The sequence below is a fragment of the Gobio gobio genome (assembly GCF_949357685.1).
Source record: "Gobio gobio genome assembly, chromosome: 22".
NCBI lineage: Eukaryota > Metazoa > Chordata > Actinopteri > Cypriniformes > Gobionidae > Gobio > Gobio gobio.
This window is the reverse complement of record NC_137118.1, coordinates 33,958,277-33,978,442: the sequence shown is the minus strand read 5'-3', so window position 1 is coordinate 33,978,442 and position 20,166 is coordinate 33,958,277. Positions and strand designations below refer to the sequence as shown.

General features: G+C 39.9%; 2 protein-coding genes across 3 annotated transcripts in view; both read left to right on the top strand.

Annotated features, from left to right (window-relative positions):
* Nucleotides 1–3,714, top strand: part of sez6a (seizure related 6 homolog a) — a 72,221-nt gene extending 68,507 nt beyond the window's left edge. Inside the window, exons 12-17 of one of the 2 annotated variants that reach the window (XM_079804105.1) lie at nt 457–648; nt 810–1,004; nt 1,094–1,129; nt 1,458–1,566; nt 1,648–1,747; nt 3,264–3,714. In XM_079804105.1, coding sequence (XP_079660231.1) covers nt 457–648; nt 810–1,004; nt 1,094–1,129; nt 1,458–1,566; nt 1,648–1,747; nt 3,264–3,293 — 662 coding nt within the window. In that variant the 3' untranslated portion in view covers nt 3,294–3,714. Of the gene's footprint in view, nt 1–456; nt 649–809; nt 1,005–1,093; nt 1,130–1,457; nt 1,567–1,647 lie in introns of both variants that reach the window. The other variant, XM_079804104.1, reaches the window with a different exon arrangement.
* A 1,180-nt stretch (nt 3,715–4,894) lies between these two features.
* On the top strand, nt 4,895–19,960 carry phf12a (PHD finger protein 12a). The gene is made up of 15 exons (XM_079805412.1): nt 4,895–5,359; nt 5,607–5,788; nt 7,284–7,356; nt 9,268–9,694; nt 10,167–10,287; nt 10,991–11,123; nt 11,220–11,384; nt 11,480–11,623; nt 11,715–12,282; nt 12,385–12,501; nt 15,659–15,802; nt 15,880–15,978; nt 16,053–16,135; nt 16,224–16,362; nt 19,006–19,960. The coding sequence occupies exons 1-15, from the start codon at nt 5,294–5,296 to the stop codon at nt 19,359–19,361; spliced, it is 2,817 nt and encodes a 938-aa protein (XP_079661538.1). The 5' UTR covers nt 4,895–5,293; the 3' UTR covers nt 19,362–19,960.
* The last annotated feature ends 206 nt before the right edge of the window (nt 19,961–20,166 follow it).

Genomic DNA, 20,166 nt, shown 5'->3' with positions numbered 1-20,166 from the left:
GTTTTGAAGATGCTCTAACCCAGTCCTCTCGCCATCACAATTTGGCCCTTGTCAAACTCACTCAAATCCTCATGCTTGCCTATTTTTCCTGCTTCTAACACATCAACTTTGAGGACAAAACTTGCACTTACTGCCTAATATATCCCACCCAATAACAGGTGCTTTGAAGAAGAGATAGTCAGTGTTATTCACTTCACCTGGTCATAATGTTATGCCTGATTGTATATATATATATATATATATATATATATATATATATATATATATATATATATATATATATATATGATATACATGATATGATATTTGCACAAAACACTTCTCTTCTCTAGTTTTCTTATTTAGCTACTTATCTTCATATGTTTTTCAGTTTTGGGGCAATGTTTACAGTTTTGTGTTTGAATTTGTTTATTTTTTTATTATTATTCTGTGTTTTTATTTGTGATATTTTCCTAGTTATGTCATGTGAGGATCCGGGACTCGTGGACAACAGCCGCAGACTGGTGACCGGCTCTCGTTACGCTGTGGGGTCGTCTGTGGAGTACATCTGCAACAAAGGATACTTGCTTTCTGGCCCTGGAGTACTCACTTGCTACAGCAGAGAAACTGCAGACCCAAAGTGGAGTGAAAAACTGCCAAAATGTGTCCGTAAGTATCCGTCAGAGTAACAAAAAATGCAACCTAAACTGATCTGACTTCAGTTCTTCTTACACTCTATTGCCATCTAGTGGACTTCAGGATTACTGCATTCCAACACATACAAGTGTATTCCAGCAGACTGATCTGTTTTTTGTCTTCTCTCTCTTTAGCTGAGAGATATGAACCTTGCAGTAACCCTGGTGCCCCATCCACGGCCATCCAGGGTTCCGAGAAAGCTTTCTTCCAGGCAGGAGAGACTCTGAGCTTCACCTGTCGTGTAGGTTATGTGCTTCAGGGTGATGCCACTATCCACTGCATCCCGGGACATCCATCTCAATGGAGTGGTGCGCCCCCTATGTGCAGAGGTAGGAACTGCGCTCCTAAAGTCCTCATCCTGACATGCATCTTATATGAAATTGCTTCAAGTGTCTCTGTTGTTTCTGGTGTTTTTCAGCTTCTTCGAGAAACATTGAGGAACACAGGCTGAATGGTGATACTATTCAAAACACTTGAGATTTAACCATCTTAATTCATTATCATATTGGCCAGGTTTCACAGACAGGGCTAAGATTAAGCAAGGATTAGGCCTTAGTTCAATTAAGGCATTTAAGTAGCTTTTATAAACATGCCTTAAAAAAACATTACTGGTGTGCGTCTTGAGACAAAATATATTTTAAGATTTGTCAGTGCAAGTTGTTTTCAGTTAAAACAGCTCAAACATGCATTTTAGTTTTGGACTAGCATAAACCTTGTCTGTGAAACTGGGGAAATAATTGTATGTATTTTTTTAAATATTCTGTAAAATGTCCACATTATAGCTGCTGATTCAGAGTTTGATGTGGAGGGCGTCAACATTGCCATCGCAGTTCTGATTCCTGTTGCAGTGGTGCTGATGCTCCTCTTAGTCTTTTTCCTCTGCATTTCAATGTAAGTTCCAAGGGCCGGGAAAAAGACATGGCTTTTTATTGTTTTGGTTTGTTTTTCACTAATAAGGTTGTGTCTCTGCAGAGCTCAAAGCAAGACTCTTCAGCTCCCCGGGTCGTCTTCTCCACCGTACGACAACATGACTGAAGAATCTGCGTTTGACAACCCTGTGTATGAGACAGGAGTAAGTATGGATGCCATGAACCTCAGAGACGTGGACTCTCACAACACCATCGTCCTGTCCTGATCAACCCTGCCTGCCATTCTGTCATTCCACCTGTCATCTATGACTCTGACCTGATCCGCAGAACAAATAAAAGGAATTTGACCAGTTAGATGGCTAAACCCTTTTAAGTTAAAGGCCGGTATTTATAATGTAGCAGTATCAGTACCATGTAATGGCGCTTCTAAAGAATTTAGGAGCAGGTATATCATGAGCTTATTGTTGCATAAACAACATTTTTTGGGGGGACTTAAGAAATTATTGAATTTATTTATTTTTCTTATAACAACTAAGAAGTTAAAAAATGTTGCTGTATATTCATAACATCCACATGAAAGGGTAAGAAAAAATAAATTTCAGTCCAGAAAGAAAGACTCTAGGTCCCTTGAAAACATTCATTTTAAATAAAAATTTAAAAACATTTAGGCTTGAGGCCATGGGTCATGGGTAGCTAGAACTCAGCAGATGGTGTGTGCGTGCGTGTGTGTGTCTCAGTTTACCCTCTGCATGTTCACTATTTGTACATTCTAATACTGGTGTGTACCTCATATTAACCAAAAATGCATCTCCTAATCATACAGCATCCAGGATGATGTCTTATGTTCACGACTTCCCGTCATTCATCATTTTTGTGTTTCATGTTTTCATAACTTTCCTCTCTTTTGATTCAAATAAGCATAGTAAAGAATTTGCTTTTGAATTTGCATGTGTATCATACATTAACATATCAAAAGTTCAAAAGTTTAGGGTCTGTGACATTTAAAGAAAAATTTTCCACTTCTATTCAGCAAAGATGCATTAAATTGATCAAACATGACAGTAAAGACATTTATAATGTAAAGTTTTCTATTTCTAATAAATTATGCTTTTTTATAATTATAACTTTCTGTTCATCAAAGAATCCTAGAATATCCATAAGGGTTTCCAAAAAAAAAAATATTAAAGAGCACAATTGTTTTCAACATTGATAATTGTTACATTGGAATTTGTATGTACATGTGTAGTTAAAATGGAATAAAAATAATAATAGAACATTCATAATAAGAAGAAATGTTTCATGAGCATCAAATCATTAGAATGATTTCTGAAGGATCATGTGACACTGAAGACTGGAGTAATGATGCTGAAAAGCTTTTTTAGCCATTACAGGAATAAATTATATTTTAAAATGTATTCAAACAGAAAATTGTTATTTTTAAATTATAATATTTCACAATATGGATGTTTTACTGTATTTGTGATCAAAAATATTCAAAGTCTTACCGACCCAAACTTTTGAACGGTGTGCTATTCTAGGATATATGACTTCCAAAGCTTTGCATTTTTAATTGAAATGTTTTATTTATTTATTTATTTAATTGTCTTGAGTATAACTTGGTCACCAGTCCAGTTGTATTTAAGGGGGCTCTGCTTAAATACAATAAGACCAAGAGAAACCACTGTACTGTTCTGAAATCTTATTTGTTTATCTTTTCAGGATGCAAGGCAATACGAGGTGTGTATGTAAAATCCATCTGTCTTTTATTCGGCATCTCTCCTCTTTTTCTGCTGGGTTCCTGTAAATGTATTTTTTTTTCCTGCCAGCACTATGGTGGAAAATAGGGTGTTATTAGCACATAAGAGCCTGAGGTTTGTGTTGTACTTTTTATTTGTCTGGTAAAACATCCCAAGGCTCACACCTTGAGATTGGACTATTTCAGAAAGCACCAAGAGGGTTCTTGGTTTCACATTGAGGAACAACAGAGATGAGAACTGTTTTCCCCCACAACCTGACTCTCAGGTGGGAGAGTGTCTGAGGGTCTTGAGTTCCAGTGGTGCTTCAGTTGCACTGGTGATGGTGATAAAAGCCATTTATCTATGTATAAAACGCTGTCACTGCATGGGGGCGTATTTGCAGAACACTTTGTAAATAAACTGTCCAAAACTATAGTATGCTGTTGTGTGTTTATTATGCAATATTGTGTGTAGCTGTTGAACTTTTATTTGACTATTTGGCCAGCTATTTATTGAACAGCATCTCCTCTTTATTTATTATATATATATATATATATATATTTTTTTTTTTATATAGAATATATTCTATTATAATATACTTTGAATATCTATGGATATAAATATGAATAGGCTATTACTTGACCTAAATATTTAATATCTATATATAAATATTCATCTAAATACACATATTTAACCAATGAATGAATAAATGAATGTTTCACCGCTATTGTTCCGTGCTCACTGACGATTGTATAACTAGTCATCAAAAAAAAATAATCTCTTCCGTTACGCGCATTGGTTCATGTTACGCCGGCGACCAAACAGACCAATCAGAGGCCAGAGAATTCCCTCACAATACAAAGAAGCTTGAACACGTAAACAAACCGGATAAAGGCATCTGCTTTCTAACCCTTACTGGTTGATGTATTGAACAAGCTACTCACACCCACAAACAAAATACATATTAACGATTCCCACAATGACTCCATCGACGGAGAGGTTTTATAAACAGAGGAAAAGAGCAAGATGGCTCCACCGTTGACGGGTAGTGATGCCTGACCGCGAGCGAATCATTGTCTTAAACCGACTCTTTTTCAAGATCCATTTGAACCGATTCGCAAAGCGTTTGTAAAACACCCGAATGCAAACAATGGATGGTTCACCCAAAAGTTAAACCTCTGTCATAATTTTCTCACCCCCATGCTGAGTTTTAAATGCACGGCTTTCGTTCTTCTGTTATGAAAGAATAATGGCAGTTTCAGTCACCATTCACTTTTATTGTCAAGATGAAAGATGCAAGTGAATGGTGACTGAGGCTGTCTATGCCTAACATTATTTTACCAAGTGCTTGGAGGGTGAGTAAATGTTTTACTTATTTTTTATTTCTGGGTTGACTATCCCTTGTAAGAGACAACTTTGGTTGTGAAAGTGTGAAGTGAGTGACATGTTGTACAATATTGAAAAATAGATCAATATTAATTATTTATTCGATAATAAAAATCAGCGATGGCAAAACAGTGAATTGATTCTAATGCACCGGTTCATCAAAACGAACCGATTCTCTAAATGAATTGAATTCCCAGCTCAACTGACTGGCCCACGCATGCGCACAAAGGTTTGTGCGTCAGTTAGCGCGAGCGTTCCTTCATCACAACAGAGACGCTCTGCCGTTAAGTCGCTCGTTCACCGGGAGAAAAACGTCTGCTTTTCGCCGCTGCCAGTTCCTCGGAAGAGTTGTTCTTCGGGGGGCTTAATGTTTGACTTCTTCGCATCATGGACTTAATGATAATTTCTGTGTCTTTATTATTCCTTCTCTTACCGGGCCGGAGTCTCATACAGCACCGGGGATAGAGGCCTCCGCGCGCCTGCTCGATTAACGGAGAGCCCGCGCGGAGCCATAACAGACACGGGCGGAAATTCTGAGGCGATTTTGGTAGAGGTCAGAGGCTACTCGTCTGACAGGAGTCGGGGTGTAGCGGCCAAGGGAGTCAGAAACAGTCCTGGCCGGTGTTGATGTGGGGTAAAATGGAGACCCCGACGATCGTGTACGATCTGGATACCTCCGGTGGGCTGATGGAGGTAAGTAAGACAAACACATACACACACATAACGTTACACCCGTTTATTCCTCTCGTTATTGTCTGGTTAGTATTCCCAATGTAGCCGCTATTTGCTCACTAATGTCATCCATAGGCTCCCTTCACATGAACGTGTGCGCGCGCTCACGGTCACGGCCCAACAATGGTTTGAGCGGCTGATGTGATGTAAGACGCGTGCAGATGTTTCACTAATGAGTTTCTAAACCTCTCACGCTTCCCTCTTGCAGCAAATCCAGACTCTGCTGGCGCCGCCCAAGTCTGAGGATGGAGAGAAGAGGACCAGGAAACCGGACAGGAACACCAGGAGAGCCGGCAGGGCCACCAATCACGACACCTGCGACAGCTGCCGGGAAGGAGGGGACCTGCTGTGTTGTGATCACTGCCCCGCTGCCTTCCATCTACAGTGCTGGTGTGTGTGATGCTGGGGCTGGGACAAAATTGGGCCCAGGACCAGGCCTGTGATGCTTGTTTAGTTGGAGCGCAGAAGTCATTTGTGCTGCATTTTTGCGGTGACAACTAGACATTCTTCAGATTTGGTTGATGTTTCTTCATATGTTGCCAGATGGAACATTATGGAGGCTGGGTTTATTTATATGCTGTCTGGTGTTTTTTGAATAAGCAGGGAGCTGACAAATAATCATTAACTACGGACATCTGAAGGCCACGATCACGTCTCCATTATGGAGAGATCTGATTGAGATTATGAGATGGATTTTCCTTAATCATCCATCAGTTTGTCAGATGTTTGCAGATCTGTGATCGCTTCGCTTTGTTTATATTTTTTTCTAAATGCATGTTTTAGGTCTTCTTGTGATCAAATCATCCATACTTGTGTTTTTAAAAGAATTTTAAAGAACAAACTTCTGTCTGACGATGTATGCAGGATTTCTCCAATCATTTAGTGCGCATAAACCCTGCAAACTCGTGTTCATTTGCCTCCACTTTTGAGTGCAGCGCCCAAATCTCAAAATCCAATCAACAGCCAATGGATAGAACCTACCGCCCTACGTTTTTTTTCTTTTTCGATAATCCATTACACTCGTATGTACGTCAGAGTATGGAAGAAAAGATCTGTTGCTATTTCCATTTCATCACAACTTTAAACTCACTTTGTGCTAGTCGGTCAGCTTGAATTTCTGTATTTTCTCATTGTTTATTCTTTGTGTTTGGGAGCTGAAATGATTCCATGTGTGTTTGAGGGGAAACACATGCAGCTGGTGCTGTGCAGCCCACGGGCCCGGGAATTCTGCCACACTGGCCTTCATTTTTTGTGTAGTCTCGAATAGATTTTCTGGGATTGATCTTCAAAACAAAACTGCAATAGCATGTCAAGATCTTTTAATGGGTCTGTTGTGTTATTAGATGAATCAGTCTTGAAGTTATTTGAAAGAATTAGAAAGATAGAACGGTTTCTATTTGCTTGATGTTTTTTTACAGAGTTTTTGAAGTAATCCGAGAGCCTTGTGCTTTTGAGCTTCATGGCTTATTTCTTCTAAACCATCTGTAGAACAGAAGCGTTTAGACATTGATCTGTTTGCATGTGTGCAGTGTATTAAAAAATGGAAACTCCTTTCTTACATTGTGAACTATTGATTTAGCATCTCTATGCAGGCTCTGGGTACAAATGGTTAATTCAAATTCACCTCCTTTAAAACATATCATCTTGTATTTATGTTTAACGTAGGCTTGGCTTTAGAAACTACTAAAGTTATAGTATCATGCTGGATATTGTTTGCTTCATTTGAATCTCACACTCAGAGTAGACTGGAGTACAAAGCTGGTCTGCCATCCTATGCTCGTTTATTGTAGTATTGAATGGCTGTTCATACCGTAACTGTCTATGTTTGTTCTGTGTTAGATGATGCCTGTAGTTTCATCTCTTGACTTTGTTTACATTTCTTTAGTAACCCACCAATGAGCAGAGAAATGCTGCCCCCTGGTGACTGGATGTGTCATCGCTGCAATGTCCGCAAGAAGGTTGGTGTCCCGTCTGTTATGAAACAACCACTCATGTTGTGCAGTTATCCATCCAATTTTTTCATGAGAATAGTTTATAAATTGTTGACAAGAGAAGCTTTAAGATCTCCCTGCAGGTAATCATTTGAAAGCAAATAAATTAAGACAGAGATAAACATTTGTATTTACAGTGTTGTACTGTAAACTAAGTAATAATAATTATTATTAAATGTATTATTATTTGTACAATTTAAATACGATTATATTTTTAATAATAACAATAGTTAGGGCTGGTCCGAATACCATTTTTGAGATTCGAAGCTTCGGTAGTAATCAACATTGAATATTCGAAGCTTCGTAGAGAGGGGGCTGAACATATTCTTCTCTCTAATAAAGGCAGGAATCTCAAGAAGCCTCACACGGGCAGGGCATATATGCTCTGAGAACGGACACTGCACTAGTGATACAAAACGCACAGATCTGTTACGTTCCAGTAACAAGCTCCTATATTTCGCAGTAGGTTCATTTACATTCATTCACGGCCGCACAGTGCACAAGCACTGTAATGTGATGGTGAGGGAAAATTTTCTCTCCGTCACATCCCTAATGGGTAAAAAGGCTAATACATCTTGATTCTATTATTCTATTTTCCACAATGTCAAACCAAAGCAGCTTAACCCAAAATACAAGCTCAGGCATGCGCTTCTTCCATACAAGCTCATGCAGTTGTGCAGTATTGTGTGATATACGTTAATTGTAAAAAAATAAAAAAGTATTGTATTTCGCCAGATTTTATAGTAAACGTATTCAAGCGTGAATGAGAACCATTTCGAGGGGGATGCCAGGTGTGTGAGGGAAAAAAAATTAAAACGGATATTCAAATCCCAAAATTGAAAATCAAATACCAACACACCGAACGAAAATATTCGAATATTATGGTCCAGTCCTAACAATAATATTTAACAAAAAAAAAATGTAAGTTATTATTATTAGGGCTAGTCATATTGAATGTGGAACTAAACAGTTTTTTTCTTTGTTGTCCTATATTTTACTGTGTATTTTACCTTGGAGGAAATGTGACATTTTTTATTTAAAGGCCAATTCACACTGCACAGACAAACGGCAACAAACAAGTTGACAGTTGGATTTAGATTCTTATGAAAACGAACTGTCATGTTCACACTGCCCCAACAGACACAGACAAACTCGAGCACCAATGGAAATGGTCGAGCACCCACAGAAAAATAAGATATTCTCCTATTTTAACCAATTTAATCAATAAAATAAAAGTTTGCAGCTTTCAGACATGTCGTTTTATAGTTAATTTGAGTCTGTTTCTATAGCGTTAAATGTCAAAAGCATATTATTGTAATGTGAGAGTGTATCCATGTAACGAAACTTTCCACTCGGATTTCCAAATATGGCTCTTCTCTCACTCAGATTTCACGCGTGCATGCTCAAACTTTGTCAAGTGTTCTCTCGCAAATTTCTTCTTGTACTTTCTCTAGAATTTCTTCTGATTTGTCCAGAAACCTGCCATTTTCATTACAAGGATAATTTACTACGCACACCCAGCACCAGTCATTGCAAGGGACTTACCTCATTGTCATGGCAACGGTTCGTATCTGGTCGATTACACCAGAGTTTGTTGTCGTTTGTTGGAAAATCATAACACACTGCTCAGACATTCCATGACCCAACAAACGCTGATTGAACATGTTCAGTTGGGTGAAAACAAACGACCAACGGCAACAGACGCAGACAGGGGTATCACACTGATCCAACAAACTTGCTTGTTGGCGTTTGTCTGTGTTGTGTAAATTGGCCTTAAAAATGTCATTGACCTAAACTGATAGAATGTTTGGCTTCCATAAACAAACTGACATCGATGTCATTTGCATGTTGGAGTCTGATTTATAAAAAAATTTCCAGAAAAGAGAACAGAAGAAGGAGCAAATTAACGGTCTGTTGGAGCGGCAGCTGGGGAAACAGACGCCTTCTCCGGCTCCTGAGCAGGAATGTGGGACATTACGTCTGGATCCCTCTTTGGGGTCGGGCGGTACAGGGCTACGGGCCGCTGTTGCTCAGGTACGACTCTTGGAGGGGCGACCCAACAGCCGACCCGCGACCCCCAACTCCAACACTTCTTCAACTGACACGCCCACACCATCCGAGCAGAATGACATGGAGGAAGACCTCCTGGACGTGGAGGACGAAGCCCAGGGTTCTGAGCCCGAGCTCTTGAATACCACAACCACCCTCAAAAGACCATTTGACCTCCTAATCGCCGCTGCCATGCAGAGGAACCCCACACAGTTCCAGCTTCCAAATGACCTCACCTGTACGACTGCACTTCCAGGTACAAAACATCCTGATCTAGGGCTGCACGATATATCGAAATAAAATCGATATTTCTAAGTGCGATTTGTCAAATTGTGTAGGCTGTGTTTTAATTAAATAAATAATGCTCTACATGTGTAGTTCATGATACAGTGTTTAGGCGTCTCAGAGCGCCTTGACTCATTTATTGTCACTTCAAAAATATTTCAGTGAGGCTTTTCCTAGATTTGTTCAGTTCTAAAAGGATTTTGCCATTGGAAGTCTTCAGATTTAAAATGTATTTATTTTATATTTTTTCTATGCAGATGAACTCTCCTTCACCCCACTCATACAGTAGCTAAAAAAAAAGTTTTTTAATTCTTGCATTATGTATCGCAATGTCAGTTTTTTCCAATATTGTGCTGCCCTATCCTGTGAAGTCTCACTGTAAAATTGTGTGAACAACAGATTGTTTGTGATTCTAAGATGTGATGCATTTATTCTCTTCTCAGGCTCCAGCAAAAGAAGACGAAAAGACGAGTTATCAGGCAAGAGCGTTAAACGGCCTCAACATGAGCTGGACAATCATGGACTGGTTCCATTGCCAGTGAAAGTGTGTTACACATGCAACAGGTAGAAGATCTAGTATTATTATATATTTTGTTTTTATTTTAATTAATAGGTCTACTTTTTAAGAAATGAAACATTTAAAGTTTGAAAATGAAATTGTCTTCGGCATTCATAATCAAACTGATGGTGCTGTCATTTTTTGCATATTGTATTGTGTTTTGGCTATCTTTCTTCAGATAATGCAAAAGCTAATTTTAATAATGTGATACTGATAATTATGGTAATGTCATTTAGAAGCAGATTAACTGCTGGGTTTTTCTCTGACGTTACTATAATCAGCAAAAGAAGAAACCCTGTAGGCTAAAGCAGCAAGGCCACACACTGCACCAATAAAATACTTTTATTTTTTATATTCTGCTTCAATAATTTCAGTATAAACTCTCTTCAGAAATAATTCTAATATGCTGATTTGATGCTCAAGAAATATTTCTTATTGTCAACCATGAAAACAGTTATTTCAAGAAACTTTTCTGAATAGAAAGTTGTAAAGAACAGTATTTATTTGAAAGAAAAATCTTTGGTTACTACAAGTGTGTTGATTTAATGCATCCTTGCTGAATAAAAGTATTGGTTTCTTAAAAATAAAATTACTGACCTTTTAAGCGGTGCTGTAAATCCCACCTGTTCACACCGCATTGACCTTAGAGACATTATGAAACCCCTAATGTTAATATCAAGACAAAAAAGAATTATCTCTTTCTCACAGGAGCTGCCGAATGGCTCCACTGATCCAGTGTGACTATTGCCCTCTCTTGTTTCACATGGACTGTTTGGATCCGCCTCTCACTGCCTTCCCTACAGGCAGGTGGATGTGTCCCAACCACATCCAGAACCTGGTTGTAAGGAAGCTTGCATAAAACAAAAAAACAAGACTTGCAATAATGCTTTTAAATCATTAACTTTGCCATTCATTCATTCTCTTTCTTTCCTCACAGCTGAACCAGAGAACCGTGACGCTCAGCAACCGTTGCCAGTTATTTGACCAGTTTCAGGACCGCATATCCCAGCATGCCATCAAACTTGACTTCCTGCAGAGGATACATCGGCAGCGGCCCCCTATACGGCGGTCAGCTTGTGCTCAAAGCAAAAAGACTCTGAAGGTGATCTGTCATCTTTTAAACTCACTGTATGACACCAGTGATGGACACTAGAGATGTTGTTGAAACTCATTCGACATGTCGCTTGGTTTTCACAGGTTCCAGATGCCATTAAGTCACAGTATCAGAACCCGCCCACTCTGATGGCCCCAGCAGGGATCCGTGAAGGGGAGCTTATCTGCACCGGCCTTAAAGAAGCTTTTGTCCCGCAGCATTTAGCAAGTGAAGATGAACAGTGTCAGGTGTGTATAAGGCGCCCACTGTTTGCTGCTGCTTTTGGATTTAGTATTGTTTCTGAACCAGTGATCTTATTATGTTTATGTTTTGGTGTAGTGGCTCAAAGACGTCATCTCGCTGCAGTGCAGCATTATGAGGCATTTATGGAACAGACAAACATCTCCTTGGGATTCAGTGCACACAGAAAAGACTGATCTGAAACTCAGAGACTCCTGCCAGAGTGCCGCCTCACAGGGCAGCCAGAGTGTAGCGCCAAAAGTTTCCTGTAGTTCATGTACTGATGGACTGTGTCCGAATTGTAAGACCCCGAATGGCCCTGTAGAACGATTGGTTCAGTCCAATGGAACACAGGGTCTTATTAAAGCCCAAGAAAAGACAGCTGACCAAGTAACGCCCGGTTTACCCATAATCGCTCCACCCAACCATGCCAACTCTGGAGCCATTATCAAGACAGAGGATGCCAGTTTAAAGCCCTGTAGTGGCACAGAGGTCTCTGCTCCTGCTTGTGTCAAATTTGAGCCCAGCACTCCACCATGTGACCATAAAAAAACTCAATCAGTTTCAGATGCAGCAGCAGCAAAACTCTCAGCTTCTACTGTATCTACAGGAGCACATGCTGTAAAACCACAACCGCAGAAAATCACCTCAGACACAGCATCAAAAGGTCAGAGATAACCATCCCCTTCCTTTGCTAAATGTCTACTTGTGTGCTTGATTTTTACATAACAACACTTTAAAATATTGAATGGCTGCATTCTCTTCTAAGGTGGAAAGGCCAGCTTAGACTCTGTGATAGCAGGAAGTGGGGACGTCTTCTCTTGCACAGAACCTAACATGTCAGAGCTTTCCGGACGAATAAAGGACATCATGCCGGGCAGCGGAGGTGGGTTTGTGTGTGTTTGAGAGAGGACTCTGATTCTTGAGGAACTTTCTGTTTTGGTCTTCAGGTTAAGCAAATACTTTAACTTTAAAGGGTTAGTTCACCCAAAAATGAAAATGTCATCTATTAACCACCCTCATGCCGTCCCACACCCGTAAGACCTCCGTTTCTCTTCGGAACAGAAGATATTTTTGTTGAAATCCGATGGCTCAGTGAGGCCTGCATAGCCAGCAATGACATTTCCTCTCTCAAGATCCATTAATGTACTAAAAACATATTTAAATCAGTTAATGTGAGTACAGTGGTTCATTATTAATATTATAAATAGGGTTGGGTATCGTTTTTTTTTTTTTACGATACCGGTGCCAAACCGATACTTTTAAAACGGTACCGGTACCTAGTTGATCTATACTGCGCGATGGGCGGCGCCATGTTAGTTTGCGCCTCAGAGAATCGGATCTGTCGGATTTACATCACGTAAATTCATTCACGTCTCACGAAATACATGAAAGTAAGTGACCGCTGAACTGGGAGAAGAATAAAGTAAACTATATAGTTACTATACAATGTATATCTGATATGAATAAAACACGTAGTCAAGTTATAACTGTCTGAAAGGATTATTTTTGCCGCTTCCATAGACAATGAGCATTTAAATGTCTGAAACCTAAAATAACCATTATGTGGTTTAAAACACTGAATAGTTGTGATATGTGACGAGCGCTGAGCGTGTCTGTCCTCGGCACCAGCCAAAGCGCGAAAGCATATTTGAATTTAAGTGGCACCGAAATCTGCGTTCTGATTCGGTCCGGTACACTCTAAAAAAAAAGGCTCGTAATCATAGGGGAACCTTTTTTAGTGCTATATAGCACCAATTTTGGTGCTTCAGTGGTTCTTCAGCGGTTCTTCAGAGGTGCTATATAGCACCTTAGTCAAAGAACCGCTGAAGAACCTCTGAAGAACCGCTGAAGAACCACTGAAGCACCAAAATTGGTGCTATATAGCACTAAAAAAGGTTCCCCTATGATTACGAGCCAAGAACCATTTTTGGTGCAATATAGAACCCTTTTTTTTTTAGAGTGTGCATACCGGTTATATAGCACTGACTTGACACTTGCTTTAATATTGTAATGAAGAAAATACGGTTAAATAATGCAGTTGTCAGTACACGTCAGGATTTTCTTGCAATATTATTGCCGCCCGTCATGTGTACAGATAATTTTCATATATGACACGCGCTTTCAAATCCTGACACGCAAGTGGTTGCCGCGGTAACGAACAACAATATCGTAACGTGCTGGCGTAATGTTATATAGTCTAACTTATTTGAGGAAATCCGTTTATAATAGGCTTTTAGGTCTGAACTTATTGGTCCTGCGCTGCTTATTGATTCAGTTAATTTGAATGAAAATACATCGTATGTATCTGATCTATTTTTAGTGGCATTCAGTTTAAGGATTTGACTGTTCATAGATTAGGTCAGTTCTCTTGTGCTGCTGCTTCACTAGCATCGTCTGCATTGGGAGTTAACACAGTTTGAGCCAGCGGCTCGCATTGATAAGGCTCTGGGTCTGTGTCTACAGACAATTCACCCTCCTCCACTTCAGGTGAAGGTAGGAGAATGCCCGCTCAGTTGCAAAGCTGGCGTCACTCCAGTCATTCTCCATCTTTGCGACTCGCGAGTCAGACAGCTGTCAATCAATCCGTCACTGCGGGTCTCAGGCGCACGCCCTCCGCTCAGTAGGGATGTGACGGTGAGGAAATTTTCCCAGCGGTTAATCAACGTGTGACAACACCGGTAATACCGGTATCACCGGCGGGGGCTTGTAAATCACTAATTCTATCTAACCGAAAGTAACATACACGACCGCAACTGAAAACTGAACTGAAAACGCACCAGTGCGCGCACAAACCGTGAATGACAGCTCGTCTGTAAATGCGCGCTCTGTGAGGCCATGAATGAAGTTCGTCTGTAAATGCGCGCTCTGGGAGGCCATGGGTGCGTCTCAACAGTTCCCTAGTAGTCAGGGCACTGATCAAGCATTGATCGGTCTATGTGTGAGACGCACGCCATGAATGAATGACAAGTCGTCCGTGAACCCTTGTTTATACTCGACGCGTCCGCACCATGGTCCGAACGAACGAGCGCGAGGGTGCGCGCGGCAAAAATTGCGTCAACTCAGAGTGTCGGACAACAATGCGCGCTCTGTGCGGCCGTGCACATTTTACTTTCGGGTTTGAATTACCGCCAATTCGGTGGCGGGTTGCTTGAATTGTGGGTTCATTAGCCTATTATTTTATATGAAAAACACAACAACGAAACAAATGTCAAACTCCCTTAAATAGGCGCTTTTACGTTTCGCTTTGAAACCAAATCTTCCGCGATCATCTCAGTCAGCTCCTCACTCTATGATGAATGAAATCTGATGAATGACTCCTGCCGAGACTCACGGTCGGGTCATGCTTTATCAAGCAGACACGTTCAGTTTTAATTTGTATTGTCTGTTCGCTAACTGAACTAAATTATTTTATTAGGATAAAAAAAAAAACGGGGGGCGGTGCCACGGTGGGCAAGTGATGTAAGCGGTGTTGAGTCTGAACACCGGTAACACCGGCAACACCGACTATCGTAGCAAGCCTACCGCTCAGCCCCGCCCTCGGTTCGTCCCCTCTGTCTCTGCTGGGCTCTGCCCACTTTTCCAGCATTTTTCAAAAGTTGCCAGTGGGTGGAGTTAAGCGCTGAGCTAGGGTTTAGTTACCCTTTAACTTCTGATAGAGATTACATCATGATTTGGGGAAAAATGTTATTGTTTGTTTGTAAACTTGTTCAATTTGGATGATAAATGTTATTATAAATAAAAATAAAAAGATTATTATTACTACTACTAAATAAAAAATAAACAACATAAATATTACTGTTGTAGTATTTGTAAAAGAACACAGTGCCATGCTTATTTTAATGAAATGGCAGCTTTTGCAATTTTATAATCACACTAAACCATATAGTGATTTCAGTTTTATTTCGATTAATCAGACAGATTTCACATCAACAGCAAAAAAACATTTATTCAGAGAGAAAATGGTCATAGAACAGAAAAGGACCCAACTTCAAAAGACAGCAGCATTTTGTAATCATTCTGAAACCTTATTTGTATTGCAGAAGTTGAGCTCGGCTCATTGGATGAAAAGTTTATCAAGCTCTTGGCCTGGCAGCGGATTCAGCAGCTCTTTGAGTCAAAAACCACTCCTGTTCAGAGCAATTCTCCTTCATCCGTATCCCCCGCTCACAGGAAACACAGTGAAGGTATGAAATTGTATTCATTGTGGTTAAGTTTTTGTTTCCATCAGATGCACATGAATTCTTGATGTTTCTGTTCACAGCCCAAAGTAAGGAAGTGCAGGCGAGAGCTTCGTTCTCTTCGGTCTCAGGAAAGGGAACGGCTGTCAGTATGTGCTACAGGAGTCTGTACATCGGGACAGGTGAATATCATCCTGTGACTGCAGGAAATTAATTATCCTACAGTGTTCAGTACAACTGTCTTTTCTCATTGCAGGTGCTGATATGGACGTGTGCCTTACAAACTACGGGCATTGTAACTACGTTTCAGGGAAACATGCCTGTATATTTTATGATGAGGTATGCCATTTTAAACAATTAACACATTTAAGAAAAGGGACAAAGGTTTCATCTCTTGAGTGATTAAATTGGTTCTCTCCTTCTCCAGAATACAAAGCAGTATGAACTGCTGAACTACAGCGAACATGGGACAACCGTTGACAATGTATTATATTCCTGTGACTTCTCTGAGAAGATGAGCCAGAACCCATCCAGCAACCTGCTCACTAAAGTGCAGAACATAATCCGTGAGTTATTTCTTCCAGTCATGAGGAAACTGAAGTAATGATGGTCTTTTCCTCCTTATTTTAATGTACATCCAAGTGAAACAAACTATTGGAAAAGAAAAAAAATGTAGGGCAGGGAATTCTATCAGTTGATTGGGTAGAGGCTGATCGGCTAAATGTGAGCTTGTAAGTTGACTGTAAGCAAAGGGCAGGGTTTAATCGCTCACAATAAGATCTGTAACATGCATTTAGAAAATCAATTAAGTCACGTTTCCATCGAAATTACCCATTGAAGATTAGGCAAATTAGTCTGGTGACGTAGGACTGCGCGTGACTTTCCAGTTCCCGTCCTCCGCATATAAGCCTGAACCTCATTGTCGGTCTATCTGTATTATTTTTCTAAGACTATTGGTCTATCAACAACTCAATTGTTGATTCGAATAGCAAACAACTCTAATAGCAACTGCATCCACCGAAACAGACTTTTAAAAATGGTGGTTAAAAATAAAATGCTGCAATTCGTCAACCAGTCAGCATGTTCAGCACCCAAGTCCCACCCCTGTAAGTACTACTTCGCGAGCAGGGATTTTCTGAGGGGTACATTTTTACCCGGAACTTCATTTAGACCCTGGTTCCTGCGGGCGAAACGCACAGAGTACCTCCCCAAAGTCCCTAGTTCCTGGGTGGAAATGTGGCTTTAGTGAATTTCCATTTCATGCCAACATAAAAGAAAATTGAAAACATTAGGGGTAGGAATCTTTTGGTACCTCACTATTCGATTCAAATCAATTCTTGAGGACATGATTCGATTAAATATCGATTCTCGATTTTGAATCAAATTTCGATTCGATATATGCATATCGTCGCTGCCCGATGAAACTCACGTATGTCCAAAACGCTTACTTTTCAGGAAGTGAAAAAAACACCGTATTTCAAAAGCAGTTGAATGTAGCGTTGTCATACTTGGTACGGCATCTTTACATGTAACCATATTCTTGTCAGTGTAATGATATAATCCACATTTGACCAAAATTGAGTTTAAATGGACATACGTGCATATTTTACAGTAACGGTGGTCGATACGCGTTCTTCCGATCATTAATTAGAATGGCCAAGTCGCGTTTCATATTGACAGAGGAATACGTGCTGGACATTCTCAGCCTCTGGCAAGCGGTGATAGCAGTATGAGTGAGGCATGTTCTAGTGACAATCATGACCGTAGCATTACAGGCTATCATTTGATCAGTTTGACTAAGAAAAAAAAGGCTGAATCTTATCAATGAGACCGAGTTTATTTACATACTAGCAAGCAAACTAATCTGTGAAGAACTAGATTAGAACTAAACTGAGGAGAGCTTCAATGTCGTACTTTCGGCTATCCAGTGCTGAGCTTCGATGAAACAACTTCGCGAGACCGGCGAGATGCTTCCACAGGGCGGGAGATACGCGGCGTGATTGACAGCTTTGACACCAAATACGTGGAAATACGTGAAAATCAGATGACATGATTTCACAACTTTTCATTGGCCATTTAGATATGTGAAGCATACTGTATACGGAAATGAACCTGGACATTCAATCCGTCGAAAAATCTCAAAATCGGCAAAATGGACATTAGTGTTTTTCATCGGACAGCGACGATATGTTACTTTTCTCATTTGGCTGTGGTAGACACAGTTTAATAGGTCTAAACCTTGTAATTGTAAACCTTGAAATTGATTTAGTTTTTTCTTCCCATTTTAGTCAAACCAATATTATAAAACAAATGCCATTTATTGCACACATGACTTCTGTGATAAAGCAAGGCAGTCCTGGGACAAATAAAAAAAACTACTTGGTACATAAAAAATAAAATTCCTTGATGCAAAAATAGAATAGAAAAAAATTACAAATTAAATAAACTTTTTCAGGTTTTTCAGGTACAGCAGGCTAGTTTTATTCAACATGTCTTAAAAATACTACAGCAATTATATAATACAATTTAAAAATAAAACTGTATAGTCTTCACTGTATAAATTATTTGTAAATTGATTCATCATAAAGATACAAATGTGACTGTCAAAAGCAGTGAGTAATGTTTTTTTTTTTTTTACGTTAATGAAAACGACAGCAACAGTTTATTAGGCTGCTGTCCCTTGAAGAACAAATGCACTGATTTAATATACTGTTACACATCTGATTTGGTCCCAACTGTTTATGGTCACAGGACATAACAGATTGTGAATGTGTGTTTATGTGAATACTCCACACGATGTGCATTTTGACATAATTGTGTGTGTGTATTTGACCATTCAAGCACACTAAGCTGTGAAAGAGAACTAAAATCGTGATCGCATGAATCTGAGAGGTGGCGTCTGTGCTTGAGCTTCGGCTGTGTCCGCAGTGTGAGCGCACCGCATTGGGTCAGCTTATTGTGATTTTAACACTCTAACATGTCAGTAACTTTAAGTAGTACAGCAACGTTTAAGAAATTAAACGCATTAGAAAATTTATTTTTGAAATTCGTGAATCGATGTGAATTGGCAGAAGATAGAATCGCGAGTCACGTGTGAATCAAATTATTATTATTTTTAGAATCGCGAGTCACATGTGAATCAAATTATTATTTTTTTTTTTTCTCCCACCCCTAGTTAAGCATCAGTATTAACTCGAGTGTGTTTGCAGGACGCTGCAGGAAAAAGGAGCATGAGGAGTCCGCAACGGGCGTGGCCTCTGCAACCGAGTCCAGAGTTATGAGCTGCCAGTCCCACGATGCTCCCATCAATCCCTGTAACTGTAAAAACAGCAGCTCCAGTTTGATCGGAGGCAATGGTGCCGGATGGGAAGGCACTGCACTCCTCCATCACGGAAGCCACGTCAAACTAGGCTGCTTGCAGTTTATATTTAGCATCACAGAGTTTGCCAACAAGCCACTTAAAGAGGAGCTACCCACCTGCAACCTCACTCCCACACCTGGCCAACAGGGGGAGCACCTGAGCAAGGTCACGCCTCCTTCGCTCCAACACAACCTTGTAACTTAACCCCTAAAGCACCGACTTGTACAGTTTAAACGGTTTCCTAATTATTTAATTGTTTATACATTTGCATGTCATGAGGTGACAATTTTTTTTCTAATTTCTTCAAGACTCTTGGCAGGTTGCACATTTTGTGTCTTAATGCAAAACATTTTTAAAGGGAAACTTTGATCATCCTCACTGCTCTGAGAACCAATGAGCAGTTTTCACATGTAAAGAAATCAAAACATGTTCTATTTTGTGCCAGTAACAATAGTTTTTATACAAACATGCATTTCTTTTGTTCCCCATAAAAACGGATGCTTTTATTTATGTATGTCCTCTGGAGCGCATTCAGACCTGGTGTTCCTTGAGCCCGACACATGCAGAGAGACTCGTGTACATATGTGTATGTATTCATGTGAATAGCCAGAGATCCACACAATTCAGTGTGCAAAAAATGCTCCAGTTTGTATTATTTCGGTCGTGCACCAATTGGTTGCTGTTCAGTCCTTTATGTGTCTGTTCCATGTGTTCTGTAATTAGTTTTCACCAGGTTCTTGTGTCAAACTATGTAAATACAAACCAGATTTTAAATAACATGCTTTAGAAATCCACCAACTTGTGTTCATGTGTCATGCTTACCGATTATTTAACTCTTCTCTTAGATTAGTAGTTTTCTAATGTTAGCATTACTGTTGCTTGTATTTAGGGGTTTGACAAATCTCCAATACAAAGAATTTAGACTAAAGGGTTTTGAAAAATCTCCAATGCAAAGAATTTAGACTAAAGGGTTTTGAAAAATCTCCAATGCAAAGTGCCTAACTTGTGC

What these genes read in the sequence shown, in the direction of transcription:
- phf12a (XM_079805412.1), top strand. Translation starts at nt 5,294, where the DNA reads ATGTGGGGTAAAATGGAGACCCCGACGATCGTGTACGATCTGGATACC. An exon ending in TCACAGGAAACACAGTGAAG is followed by an intron (nt 15,803 to 15,879) that starts GTATGAAATTGT and finishes TTCTGTTCACAG; the next exon opens with CCCAAAGTAAGGAAGTGCAG. An exon ending in GAGTCTGTACATCGGGACAG is followed by an intron (nt 15,979 to 16,052) that starts GTGAATATCATC and finishes TTCTCATTGCAG; the next exon opens with GTGCTGATATGGACGTGTGC.